Raw genomic sequence first — 14243 nt, 5'->3', positions numbered from 1 at the left:
AAAAAAAGCATTGAACTCTGTCCAGCCAACATGGAGGAACAAGATTGGCATGCAGTTCAAATTTCCTCTCTGATGGTTTCTGAGGGGATTGAGTTATTTGATGTTTGATGATTATTACTCATATTCGACTCTAAGGCCACAATTTATATCCAGAATCTCACGGCTTGTCAAGCTGTTCCTTTTATGGTTGTTCCTGTGTGAAGCTATGACTGGCAGGAGACATTCTGCTGCGTTCGAACGGGAGCTGATCGGCTTATTAAAGAGTTTAAATGAAGAAACAAACGGGTTGTTTCTTTTTTAAAACATTTCTTCTTACTTGCATGTAATCAGGTGTGTCTCTTTAAAACTTTGCCTCGGGAGAAGGAGACAACACGCACTGAACTACTCCCTCAGAGGAGACCACGCTGCCTGTGAATTTTTTCATGGAGAGTTTGGAAAGTATTGCCTTTAAAATGTGCTCCTTTCATCAAAGTCTCGATTGAGATGCCTTTGATAACGCTTGGGGGAAGGGGATGAGAGGAAGTGCTTTTAGTGTACTTGTATGTATGCGTGTGTATCAGCGGGTTGCTCTGGAACGCGTCTTTTATCTTCTCTCCCATGGGTGCCACTGCGACAGACTTGGGGCAGCAGTGGCTCATGGGAACCAAATTTCTGTGTATCCCCCCTGATCTGCTGTGGAAGCACCATGGGGGAAGTGGAAAGAGGAATCGAGGAGCTGAGGAGGTGTTGGGATGGGGAGGCAGCGTGCACCTCATTTCCCTATACATGGGTCCATAAGTAACAGCTTGAAAAGCTGAACAGTAAATTGTATAAATCTAGTGATAAGAGCTAGAGGGGAAATTAATGGGTAAGTCAAGAGCAGAGCTGTGTCAGGTTTGTCCAATTTTTGCTCATCTTTGAACCTACTCACCATTGCTGTAGAGAAGCTGCAGCTTGTAGTGAGTACCGTTGTTGGTCTTTTCTCCCGTCTGCTCCTTGCAAAAAGAGAGGCAGGCGTACAGACAAACGCAGAGAATACAGTTAGGCTCGCTGGGGTACAGATAAGCACAGCTGGGCATCAGTAAACAGGGTTAAGCACAGTGAGTCTTGCCTAATCCTGCAGCTCGCCCTTCCCATGGAGCAGCATCGAGATCAGAGAGTTGTAGGCTCAAAGCTCATTTGGGACCCTGTGTTGTGCTCATAAGCTGAGCACTTAACCTTGAGTCGGATATTCTTTGTAGAGGTTGAACTGTCATCTCTGATACAAATGCCTAAAAAACCCTCGGATCAAATGCAGTGGTCCTCGCTGCAGTGTGGTAGCAGGCATGGCTATATGCACTTGTGTGTGTGAGGGCAAAGTGTGTTCCAGCGAGTGGAAAGTACTGCGTGTGAGACTGAGCAGCAGTCGACCTTGACAGAAAAACTTCCTTTCTGCTATCCCTCCTTACACCCCCCTGCCCTACACTCTCCGCTAGCCTCTCACTTCTTCCTTCTTCCCCCCCCCTCTCTTCTGTGTTCTCCCTCTTCCTTTCTCTTTCTCTACCTCCACTGGTCTTTCTAAGTGGTCTCAGAGGAATGCTCTCTGGTCCAATAACCCAGGAGGCTGGCATCGCAGAGATGAGCGCGAGAAAGGAGGCGAGAGAACAAGAAGGTTGGGGGAGTGGAGAAACTGGGAAATGGAGACAGTTGCAAGGAGAGGAGAGGAAACGGGGTGGAAATTAAGATGCATGAAGATAAGATGAAAAAGCTCCAAACTTAATATGAGAACACACCTGGAGATAGATGGATGCCCAGCTTCATAACTTTTGTAAATATACACAGAGGGACGTTTACTTCACCATAGCATCACTCTACCTCTGCGCAATTACAAAGCAAAAACAGATGCCAGGGTAACCATGCAGAAAATGAACTTCTCCACTGCCGTCATATTAGTCTATGGTCTGTGTGGCACAAAGGGGAGTACGCCAACAGCTTCGGCCCCGGCATCAGGATTGCTGCATGCCTCACTTCGAAGCTCCAAAAACCCAAAAGTATGCTAGAACTTTAGTTGTTAGGATAGACTCCCCCTGTCTTTTCCACAGAGTGCAGTGGTTGCCAGAAGTTCAGGAGATTTGTGCCCCCTCACCACAAGGCAAAAACATCCATTAACACTGGGCATAAGGCTTTACTCCAGGCATATCTCAAACTCTTTCTGTCTTTCTCTCCATGCTGCACCCTTCTTTATTTTGGTGTTGTCCAACTTGAGGAATCCCCCCACCCCATACAGCAGTATTTAGAGTATGGGAGAGAGGCATGAAGGAAAAGGAGACTTTGATGATTAGTTCACTGTATAACTTTACAGGAGCGAGCATAATTTGCATTTTAAAAAAGTAGTGATGTCCTCCTAATGAGGCAAGCTGCTAATTAGTCATTAGATATTCTTTTTCAATCCCACATCATCAGCTCATTGGGGGTAAAGCTTGTGTAAACATGTAGCCGTCAGCTGTTCGATATGCTTGGCTTTACCAAGGATGGGGGAAATTAAGCTGAGCACCTGGTTACGGCTGAAATACTGTATATTACAAATACATGTGGATAATCTCTAATGTCGTGCGATTTTGATTAAACACGTTAAATATTAAAACTCGATGTAGATTTGACATCTCTAAGCTTTCGGGAACAGTCACACACCTTTTCGTGCTCCACAAAGTCCACAAACGCAGTCCTCTCCACTTCCACAGGTTGGCCGTGTCTGTCGTAGAGCGCCAGGACAAAGTGGAAGAAGTTGGACTTGCGGAGATTTGAGGGCGGCTGCTTCTCGAAATGAGCTCTCGACAGGGCCACTCCACTTAGGACACAACCGGAAGAGACAGTCAGCTCACGCTTATCACACTGAATATTATCATACTTTATTTAATTAAACACATTTATAGCATCAAATAGAAATACTTGTTTTCCTTTCCAATTAACAAGCTTTCTATTATTATTATTATTATTATTAACAACAACAACAACAACAATAATAATAATAATAATAATAATAATAATAATAATAATAATAATAATAATAATAATAATATGGACAAAGAAACACAGCAAGCATGCTAACAAACTAAACTAAAACACTTTTCTCTATTTGCAATAAATCTTGAAAGTTAAATTAAAATAGATTAAATGCAACAATAACTATCATTAAATTTACTATAGCTTGAATTAATTAAAACATTAAAATATTAAAAGCATATTTATCATCGTGCATTTTTTTTCTTCAAAGTCTTTCTTTGATCCATACATTAATTGTAGATTATTAGCATAAGCCAAACAAATAAAATAACTAAACTGATGGATAATTTTGCATACATTTGACCCTTCAAGGAGAACCAAATATGGACTAGAAAAAAATACAGAAAAAACGTCATTATAAGCCAAACTTACTCAAACTTTTTTTTTCTTTTAACTTGAAAATTGAAAAGTGTCGACGTCTTGTTTAAGTGAAAATTGTGTCGATGGCGGAGCATCATAGTTAAAATATACATTAGGACACTGAGTGTTTAATTAACGCGGATTAAAGATTTGGACACGTGAAACGCTTGCTTGAATTCATCTTAATAAAAAAAAGAGACTGCTATGAATCTGCGGGCTGGTTCAGAGCAGGTTTGACTGTTTGTTAAATTTTTCTGTAATTTTACTTTGGTCTGAAAAAGACCTCAAATCACACTCGAGTGCACTTTAGATTTTGTCTTGACAACTTCAGTTTTTGTTTCTAGTTGAACAAAATAAGTGTCGATTAAAAAACAAACAGCCATCTGCTTAAAAAAATCACTAAAATACTTTAAAAAATGAATAAATTATCCTGATAACTGTTTTCTATTTGCTCTATTAAAATATGCGCACTGCGCTGTTTAGCATGTTGCCAACTTTTCATCTTGAAAATGATTCTGCTTTCTTCATGACTGTTTCTTCAACATTGAAGTACAATACTGTTTGTGTGTTGTAAATATATTTATATATATATATATATTAATTAATACATGTGTGCAGAAGCTGACTGAACATCTACGGTAAGTAGAAGAAAGAGCCAACACTGGAAAATCTGTCATTTCTGTTTTTAAAAAAATCAGAGCTGTAAAGTTTGTGGCAGGTGACGATGAAGTTGCCTTTAAGCTGAAGCTAAAGCTGCTCTGGGAAAAATATGTATTTCGTTTTAGTCACAAACAGCTTTAACAGTGATCTCCGCTCCTGTGAACGAAAACTAATGACGTTATTAAATGCCTCTTGCCTTTATGTACAAATAAATAATTGTTAGCTGTTTTGCATTTGGGGCAAGTTCCATTATCATTTCAAGCATTATGAAAAATGTTTGTTGTTATTTTTTTCGTCACTTTTAAGGAAGTTTTTACGAGTTTGGGGGCAGTGAGTTTTATAGGGGACTGGTGTCATATTTTGCAACAAGTAGTTTGCAGCTCTTTTCTCAAAGGTTGCCTCTTCTAATGTTCGACCTTAAAATAATAATAATAATAATAATAATAATAATAATAATAATAATAATAATAATAATAATAATAATAATAATGTCTCCATCATGAGCAGTCAAACAAGCATGGGCGTATCAGATGAGAGGATGGTGAGAACCTAAAGTCAGCAGATCAGCTGAGTTTGTTCTGTACCTTTGCGCTGCGACGTTCGCATCCACAACCCCAACATTGCGCACCCACGACCGGACTGGATCCATCTCCTCTCCAAGACCTCTTTCTTTTAATCCGCTCACTTCACGAATCAGATGTTCCTGGATTCCAAACATTTACACCCTGCTCCGATCGGCTGGTAACACTTTCTTGAAGCAGTTGAAAAAAACACTGAGCTAGGCAGCTAAAGCACTTTGGCACACAAGAAAAGGTCCACTTCAACGCGCTGCGCTCCTCCAAAGCGCCACAAACGAACTGAGCATTTACAGAGCTTTGTAGGGGGAAAGAAGTAACCGACGCTGTGTGATGTTTCAGGGGCGTCTCATTAAAAATCCGAAAAGACTTTCTTTTATGGTTCAAATGATGATAGTAAATATATCCTTCCACTGATGTGAAGCATTCTCCAAGCGCACATCTCTACCGTCAGTCCGAGCGGGCTCTGTGCGTTCAGCTCCGCAGATATCCGGGAGCGAGTCTCGAAATATTCTTTAAAGTATGAGTGTGCAGAAAGTCTTCCTTTGTCACAGGGCCAAATCGAATCAAACCAGTTGATCCGAGGGCCAGGAAGCTTGTAGCGAACGACTGTGTTGAAGCATGAATGAGACCCTCAGCTGGGATGGGGCGTGGAGGCGGGGTCTCGATGCCATATGGGATTGTTGAAATGGGTGCTCTCATTGGTGCAAAGTGCATCCCTTGTTTGGTCTGCTGCCAGATTCAGCATCCAACCTGTGACTCCAGCAGCAAACTTTTTTAAACACAGAGAAGTTTCCCTAGATAAAAATCACATAAAAACACAATAAAACATTTATAATGAAGAAACGGTGTTAATTTAAGAATTTAGTGTGTCTACTATATTTCTTTTTTTTTCTTTGTGTGTGTGGCAGAAGTAGGAGTGTAGTCATCGAAATCTTTTATTAAAAGGTACGTGAAAGGTTACGTTAGGGGGGGAAAGAAAAAAACTTTGCTCACTTTAAGAATTTCTGGGCGCTTTTGTGTATTTAAAAAACAATTACTGGCGTTTGGTTTCAGATTGTCTTGTACATGCTGCGCAGCTATACTGCCCTTAAAAGCCCGTACAGCCAGTTCTGTTTGGTCTATTCATTCAAGTCAACATTTAACACAAGTGCGCTCTCGACAGGCACGCATTCAGCAGCTCGACCGTCTGCTCCTTTGAACGCGGTGATTCCGCTGAGGACGCATCGCATCAGTGTCAGCAGCAACAATGGCCGTCTGGTTGGTCCATCAATCTCCGCCAGCAGCCGACGACGCTGCACTCTGATTGGCGTTTGAAGCGCTGCCTGACAGTGCCCGAAATGAGTTCTCTTAATCAATACGACAGACTGCCTCAACAAATCCAACCTAGTCATGAGACCCGTTACAAATAATGCTGTTAACAAACATGATTACCATCCTCTGTAGTCCGCTGAAAAAAAGGAATACATGAACTTACGAGTTTTGAGAGTCTGACAAAGTTTCCTTTGCTGCTCCATCTGATGATTTCGTTACTGGCTCATATTAAAGAAACCAAGCACAGTGCTGATGGGTTCATTTTACCATTCGTGCTTTCTGATCTGTTATTACTTTCATTAAAGTCAAATTTGGGTTGTATGTCCAATGCTTTTGGGTTACATTTGGGGGGGAATAAAATTAATTTCCGCTTCCATTCGTCTGGCTATGAAAGGGAAAGTTACCCCCCCAACGCGGGCTCTCTGCCCCTTACCGAGACTATTGTCTCTATGTGGAGTTTGTGCGCCTGGACAATGAATGTAAATCTCCCCCCTTGGATCGCGCCTCAGCTCACCATCTGCCAGCGCGGGACAAAGTCAGATGTTCCCCCAATTATGAAAGCAGTCTTGGGGAATCCTGCTGCCGAGTCTCCGCCCTGTCGCCGTCTCCCTCACACACTTTTCCTAAAATGACTGACAGCTCTACTTAACCCTAAAACCATGACAAAATCTATACATGATGACACAGAGGCGAAAGATAAAATTCCTGTAGATCTCAAGGAAACGACAAGGATGTGCTCTTTAAATGTTAAGATGTAGATTGTATGGAATTGACGTTTTGTTGTATGCTTGTGTGTGTGCGTGTAACGATCTATTTGTTTACTATTTAAATGACAAGTTTTTAATAGTTCCTCTGGTGTAAGTGCTACAGAATTTGTCATCGTGATGGTCCACGTGTAATGTTAAGCAGGGGAGGATCTTGAAATTTTTAAATGCAGGCAAAAAAAATGATAAGAGGATGACACAAAGCTCTTCTGTGAAAATCCTCTACATGTGCATGGAGTCAATAAAGAATCCTCAAAAATACTTTAAAACAATTTATTGTATCATTGACTCTTTTAAGAAAACCGATTTTAACTATAATTGAGAAAAAAGTTCCTCCAAATAAATGGAAAATAACTTAAATTACTGTACAGGAGTATTGTCGATTATAATTTAATGTTCATGGTTTTAGGCTTTTGTGCACCTTGAGAATTGAACAGAGGAAAAAGACCATGCAGATCATTAACCGAAATCTTCCTGCTGTAACCTGTGTGTTTGGGAGTTCGTCTAGTATTGACTTGTCCGGCCTGCCCCGACTCTTCAGCCCCGCAGGTGTGAGAGGCTCGGCCGCGATTATCGCAACCCGCAAGACTTTCTAAATGTGTGGCTTTTGTAATTCGGTGAAGCAGGGAGCCGGAGCGAGAATGGGGGATTAGTCAGACCGCAAACGTCTTTCTAATCAATTTAACCCACTGAGACGGTCAGGCCGTGCGTTTTAGGGAGGAGCTGGGGAGAGGTGTGGAGAGGGGGGGTTGGTGACTGCTAAACCAAACAATGGGGTATCGTGTGCCGTTCGTCCTCCCCAGAATTCCCCTGCTCCCATGGGACAACCAAATCCACTCTGCACGGATGGCACCGTGTCCTGGGAGGGCAGGAGGGGCGTGGCTTGTGCGTAAGGGGGAGTCGCAGACGCTGCAGCTGGTTTCTGTCCCTCCTCTCCACTGTGCAGAAAACAACAGAGCTAATGCGACCCTCCACGTCCCTAATCGATCGCTATATGTTTGTTTATTTATTTAGGAAAGGACGCAGATCCCCGGGAGAAGTGTCGGCATCTGCAATTGAGGCCACTTTTCTTTCCTTAAGCACATCACCCAGCTAAAGTTTCCCCAAACATTCGGATTAAGTTCTGTTTAATGTTTGTATATAGAATAAAATATTGCAAGCCAAATGGAAAACAGGGATTGGTCCATAGCTAGATTCAATAACACAGAGAGAAGACCGTCTGTTTGTGCGCGAGGATCTGAATAAATCCCCACATGACTGTTATAGGCTGTTTGATCAAAATGGGTTTTCACTGCAAATTGGCTTCATGATATCAGTGCAGTTAACATCTGCCCAACACATTACTGCAAAATGTTCATCTCAACTGCTGATGTTTGGACTTTTAATAGTGTAAAATGCACGGGTGTTGCATTAACGCTATTTTACTTTCGCTCATTAAAGTGTAAAATGTGCATCCTTTGAAAGTAAAAAACAAAAACAAACAAAAAAACAAAACAAAACAAAACAAAATAACTATTCCAAACCTTTGCGATAAGTAAATGTAAAACAAATGATTAAAGAATGCTTTTAAACTCTCAGTCTCAAAGTGGTGAATTGCTTTATGTAAATTAAGTCGATAACGTACCTCCTATTTAAAATTTGATTTGAGTTCTTTATTTGAGAAATTTTGTACTTGTTGTCAGGCTGCAAATTCTGACATGAACTTATAATAGAAAACCCCTTTTTGAATGCGGACCACTTCATGGGAGCGTGAGTTTATGATCTGTAATAGTTTAGATAATTTATTTTTACAATAAGATAAACTTGGCTTTGAAAAGGATTTACCAACTACTGAATTGGGTTCATCTCTTCAGAAACACGGGGATAAATACCGCCAGAATATATTATATTTTCTTTTGCTTTAGTCATCTTTGAAAGATCAATCTGCTTTGTTTCTTTGTTCTAATGAAACTATCACAAACTTTCAAACTGTTTAAAGGAAACATTAAACGAAATTAAGTGTTATGTTTTTAAAGAATCATCTATTTTCATACAGATTGAGTTAAAATAACTCAAGAATCAGCATAATCACAACATTCTAGTAAAGTCAGTGAATTTGATCCACGTGGTTGCGCGTCTGCCTAGTTTGCTGTGATTTAAAAGCCTCTACGACAACGCCATCTCCTGGTCTGCATGGAGCATTCAGCTCTGACTTTCAGAGTTGGGCGGATCAAAAGAAAACATCTAGTTGCTCATTTAAATTTTCATTTATTAGGAACTGAAAGTCATAAATGTTTATGAATAAATGCATGATCTTTGAAATATCTCTTATGTGATTTAGGAAAAGGATGAAAAACAATAAATCTTCAGGAATTTAAAAGACAAGATTGAACAAATCATTCACGATTAAAATGAATCTTCACAACAAACTTCTTCATCCCTTTTTGCAAGCACAGGTATCAATGGATTGTACATATTTTTTCATTAAATGAAAATCTTTAAAACATTTAAAGAGTGCAACATATTAACCACAGCATGTTTCAGTTGTTTTATCTTTAACCTCCTAATACCCCAACTCTTTCATTTTAAATTTCTCTTTGCTATTTGAGATTTGTAGTGTCATAATTGAACTCTTTATTTGGTGTCTGAACACAGCAGCATTTTTCCTCAGTACAAAATCAAAATGAGAAACAACAATGGTGCCTGTTTGAGCAATATGGCTCGTTTGAAAGAGCAAAATTTAGTGTTGTGGTCTAGTAACTAATAGTTAGTTAGAATTATCATAACCTAAAGGCAGCCTTTTAAAAGGTGCAAGTTAAACAAAAGACATGCAAAAAGAACTGGGCATTGTTGTGAGGATGCTGTCTATTAGTAAACATCCTACACTTCAAATAGCAGATGCCCGTTGAAGTAGCTGTTGCTAGTGATGCCATTGGCACTGTTACGAGCAACCAGCCAGACCCTGTCACCACGCTCAAGCTGAACATAAATGCTTCCACTGGCCATCAGGTAACCGGTATGCTTTGTGGTGAATGAGTGAAGAATCCGGTTCCCGTTGCGCACCAGATCCACATTGGCAGACCTCTGGAAAATCGTAAGGCTGAACTCAAACTCATAAACACCCCGGGTCTCACATGTAAAGATCCCATTCTGAGTGTTGTAGCTGTTCTGTCCGTTGTAGATCACGTCACGGAAAATGATTGGATTACCAGCGTTGGGGGAGTTGCTGCCAAGTCGCATTGAGAAAGCAATGTTCCGTTGGTTTTCAGGGGGGCTAGGGGTAAAAGGTGGTTCTGTTTCTGAAAAATAACATAAGTGCTATTATAACGAAATAACCTGTAAACTTGAATATAAGCTACATGTAATACTTTAATATAAATTTGAACATGCATGGACAATATAGAACAATAAGTGAGAGGTTTACCTGGATCTTCTTCTGAACTTGAAGATTCATCTGAATCTGAATCTTAAAAAAAAAAAAAAGGTAAAAATCAGTATGTCCAAAATCCTTTAAGAGTAGCTTAAAGTGCTTCACTGATTAGTGACATGCAAGATAAGCAAAAATAATTATTTCCTAAATAATCCAATGTCACTGACTGTCTGGAGTCTAATTTCACATCAAGGACTCACCACCCTCCTTCCATGGATTGAGGTCGAAGTTAGGGATGTTCTCGCACTGGGTGTAGCCATTCCCTCGAGGCCGGAACAGGAAGGGGTTTTCAGGGACTTCAGTGATACCAGTATTGTCGCAGATTATACGAGCCATTGATGTTTGCCTCAGTGACCGTTTCTGAGCCTCAGTGAAGACTCCATCATTCTCCCACCAAAGTCTGAAATGGGACAACGTTTAAAGTTTAAAGACCAAATCCAACAGTAAGGCTAACACAGCCCCCTGAGCCTCAACAGTGTTCGCTTTGTTTTCCTTCTGCTTACCGGTCTCCCTGACGGATCTTTTGGAACTGAGTTGCGATCAAGCAGGCAAACAGAGGTCCCACTCGTCCTCCATGGACAAATGGCTCTGACACTCCTCCAAGCCACACATCAATGTTGTCAGGGGTGCCATAGAGATTCAGCAGCCTCTGTGCCAGATCTGTATTGTTCAGCACTGCAGCCAGGTCCTCAAGAGTTTGTGGCTGCGACAGTCCACAGAACTTGCGCCACTTGTTGTAGCCTGAAAAGGATCAAGCACAGTTTAGGACAGTTCATCTTCTATGCATGTTCATCAGAGGCCTTGAATGATTAAGCAAACTTAATTATATTAATCAGTCAAAAAAATCTATCAAAATGTGTTTGTAACTTAAAGAAGTCCAGACGCTTTTCTTTGCAAGCTCCTTTGACTGTTTGTATAGTACTTTCCATGCAAGGTAGAGTAGCTTAAAGTCCTTCACTGATTACTGACATGCAATGATAGGAATTTTTTAAAGAAAAAAATGAAATTGCAAAGTTTCATTAACAATAGAAGTACAAATAATATGAATAATATATAATTAGCTAAATAACTAAGTAAAAAAAATACCTAAAAATAACATAAAGAAAGAAAATAAAGATTATTGTAGCAAGTAATGTCTATCAAACATACTCAATCAAATGAATCAAAAAAGTAGGTTTATGGTTTATATTTAAGGACTGCAGTTCTCTCTTGTCAGATTAAATATACTTATATTTATAAAGATTAAACAAATACCAGGGACTCCGTGGTCTCTTGCTCTCTGCATGTTCAGTGAACCCAGATCCAGTGCCACCCTAGAGGAGAACTTAAACAGCCTGTCCGTCAGTTCCTCAGACATCATGTGCTGCTGAGTGTTCAGTTTGGCTGGGCGACCCACTAGCCCTCTCATGACAGGGTCCACACCACCTGAGAAACACACAAAATCATTTCAGTTTTGAAAATCCTCGACGATAGAACTAAAAAGTTAAATATTTCGTCTCTACCTTCAAAGATCATCCTCCATGGTGTGAAGAAGTTTCTGTGCAGCAGATCGCTGGGGTATTCAGGGTGCTCCTCGTACTGCTCATCAAGACGGGAAATGATTGGCTGAATCATCAGGTGAGCAAAACGGAAGGCAGCTACGCCAAATACATTGGCGATCCCGGGATTCACGTCTTCATCGTAGCCAGGGTAGGTGGACAGCAGCTCTGCAATGACGTCTGGACCAACAATGTGATGTAAGAAGTCTCTGAATGTCATCACCTAAAAGACCAAAGAGAAACTCAGCAGTGTAATTGAACAATGAGTGTAATTAAAATACTTCAGGAAGTCTAGCTCCTCACTAACCTGGAGATAGGCGCCCACAATCTTGCGAGCCTCCTGGTAGAGTCTCTCTCCATCCCACTGTGGATTGAGACAGGCCAGAGCACGTGCGAGTCGGTTGTGTTCACGTAACATGACAGTGTGCAGAGCGGTCAGTGCGTTGTTCTCAGTGGCGCGATCGTCACCTTAAAATTACATGATATTAGAGCGGAAAAAACAAGTCTTGTTGGCTGTGTGCACTTGAGAGATTTGAAAGTCAGTGTATTTGATGGTACTCACCAGCGAAAAAGCAAGGCACCTCCACCGCATTTGAGGTATTCGTAATGCGAGCTCGAGTGGCACACATGTTGATACTCATAGAGCTGAAGGGTAAAAACTCACGGCCGGTATCATTAAAAATGTCATTGACCCTCAAAAGACCCTTATCTGAGGTGAGGTCCCGGAGGGAGTGAGCTTTGGCGTCGTCTGAGCCGTAGACTTCACCTGCATCGAGGAAGGACGTGAGAGTGTTCATCTGTTCGCGGACTGTGCTTGCACCGAAGTTGAAGCCAGTGTTTCCAGAGCCACAAGCTGGTGCTGAGCGGGTGAAAGGAATGCACTCATGCTCTGAATTACTGCCGAACCTGGGGTCATTTTCAGGAATCTATTTGGAAGACAAGACACACTCAGCATTCACTCTGCATGCATTTGAATGCAAATATGTATTTCCCTGAGTAATGCAGTGGCACTGACATCAATGGGGAAGCAGGGCTCTCTGCGCGTGCAAGTCTTTCCACAGTCAATGCCGTCACTGAATGAAGCAATGGAAGGAGAAGTAGGAGTGAAGGTCAGGTCATGATCAGTGAACTGGGCAAAGATTGTCACCAGGAAAGTGTAGAGTGGATCGCTCTGCACGTCAGCGGTAGGTGTTGGCAAAATGCGGTTGGACACTTCTCTCACCTGTGTATGAGGGTGTAGAAAATGAATTCTGTGTAGAGAGGCTTCATGAACATATTTCTTTAGAGCATTTTGGAGTGTGCCCAGTAAAGATGAAATTCTAAAGTGTCTTACCAGGGGAAGAATGTGATCGTTCACTGCTTGATCACGGGTCCAGCCTTTAGGTGTAGAAGTGCCATCCTCATACTCAGCAGGGAGAAAGCGGAGAAAAGGTGTGTTGGAGGCTCCCCAGCGGGTGTTTTTGCTACATGAGAGAAGCAGATACACTATATTGTATAAAGATAAACAACATCCAACAAAAGACCTCACCCAAGTCCCAAATTATAGGCATCACTGTCAGCACAAAATGGGAAATAATTATTCTGGAAATGATAAATGATTGTCTCACATGTTGTTGCACACACCGCTTGCAGTGCGATATGTGTGCAAGTTTTGAGTTGTCCTACAAGAAGGGATGCGGTGACGTGGAGAGCAGCCTGTCAGTTCAATGAGGGCCTGTAGATTTTCCTTAGAGATCAAATCTGAATAAGACAGACGATGAAAATTAATTAACTTCAACATTTAAGTAAAATGGAAAATTTACCAATTGAAATTTAAATGAACATTTTTAAATACACACCTGTGGCATTGATGGAGCGCTTGTGACGCTTTTCAAGACTTTCGGTGATCATTTGCAAAGAATTAGCCAGGTAATCAGCAGAGCGCACAGCAATGCGGGATGCTCCTCTGGGCTGCTTCATTAGCCGCACAACATCAGCGTAATGTGCGTTTCTTCTCACGCGATCCAAGCTCCTGTGATGTGTGAGGAATTCATATTTGTTAAAGTTTCAAGTAGGATACCTTGAAAAATACTTTGATTTTTGCTGTGCCCATTGGTTCAGGGTCTGAAGATTTAGCTGTAGTTTAAGAGGTCTGGAGACTCACTGTTGCCTTGAATAACGATAGGCTGCATCCACCTTTGCCTTTGCTGCCATCACAGTGTTTTCAATGAAGCTCTGACTCAAATGTGCTGATAAAAGAGAAAATGTTTGCTTTTATTCACTCCTTGCTTCACTGACTGCAAGATACTTTGCTTATTGCATGAAAATGTTTGTTACACACAGATATAAATGCAGAAGAGAAGAAGAAGCATAAAACGTTTACATTTCTTTGTCATCTCATAAATTAATTCGAAAATATCTAAGGCAAATGGTAGAACCATGTGATCATTTCACTTGAGTGAGGAATGCATCAAACGTTATATGCTGCTGTCAGAAGACAGAGTTAGTACTCACCTTCATTGACCTGGCATTGCAAGCACAGGTACAGGCCCACAGCCAGAAGGCAGAGAAGCCGATTCATCTCTGAGGAAAAAAGTAGAATAAAATGTAAATTATATATATA

General features: G+C 41.1%; 2 protein-coding genes across 2 annotated transcripts in view; both read right to left on the bottom strand.

Annotated features, from left to right (window-relative positions):
- The window catches only part of ebf2 (EBF transcription factor 2), a 28211-nt gene extending 23016 nt beyond the window's left edge, over positions 1-5195 (bottom strand). The window contains exons 1-3 of the mRNA XM_013914065.1: positions 4626-5195; positions 2650-2806; positions 907-974 (exon numbers count right to left, since the gene is read on the bottom strand). Of these exons, the coding sequence (XP_013769519.1) occupies positions 907-974; positions 2650-2806; positions 4626-4759 (359 nt within the window). The 5' untranslated portion in view covers positions 4760-5195. The remainder of the gene's footprint in view (positions 1-906; positions 975-2649; positions 2807-4625) is intronic.
- Positions 5196-8921: 3726 nt separating this feature from the next.
- LOC102204044 (eosinophil peroxidase-like) overlaps positions 8922-14243 on the bottom strand; it is a 5518-nt gene continuing 196 nt past the window's right edge. Inside the window, exons 2-15 of the mRNA XM_005722136.1 lie at positions 14135-14203; positions 13785-13869; positions 13480-13652; positions 13249-13381; positions 12975-13104; positions 12657-12863; positions 12204-12567; positions 11949-12109; positions 11606-11864; positions 11358-11528; positions 10607-10844; positions 10304-10503; positions 10098-10139; positions 8922-9972 (exon numbers count right to left, since the gene is read on the bottom strand). Of these exons, the coding sequence (XP_005722193.1) occupies positions 9554-9972; positions 10098-10139; positions 10304-10503; positions 10607-10844; positions 11358-11528; positions 11606-11864; positions 11949-12109; positions 12204-12567; positions 12657-12863; positions 12975-13104; positions 13249-13381; positions 13480-13652; positions 13785-13869; positions 14135-14201 (2649 nt within the window). The 5' untranslated portion in view covers positions 14202-14203 and the 3' untranslated portion in view covers positions 8922-9553. The remainder of the gene's footprint in view (positions 9973-10097; positions 10140-10303; positions 10504-10606; positions 10845-11357; positions 11529-11605; positions 11865-11948; positions 12110-12203; positions 12568-12656; positions 12864-12974; positions 13105-13248; positions 13382-13479; positions 13653-13784; positions 13870-14134; positions 14204-14243) is intronic.

Source organism: Pundamilia nyererei, unplaced genomic scaffold (genome assembly GCF_000239375.1).
Source record: "Pundamilia nyererei isolate P.nyererei 1_Seehausen unplaced genomic scaffold, PunNye1.0 scaffold00006, whole genome shotgun sequence".
Lineage (NCBI taxonomy): Eukaryota > Metazoa > Chordata > Actinopteri > Cichliformes > Cichlidae > Pundamilia > Pundamilia nyererei.
This window is presented reverse-complemented; position numbering and strand designations above follow the sequence as displayed.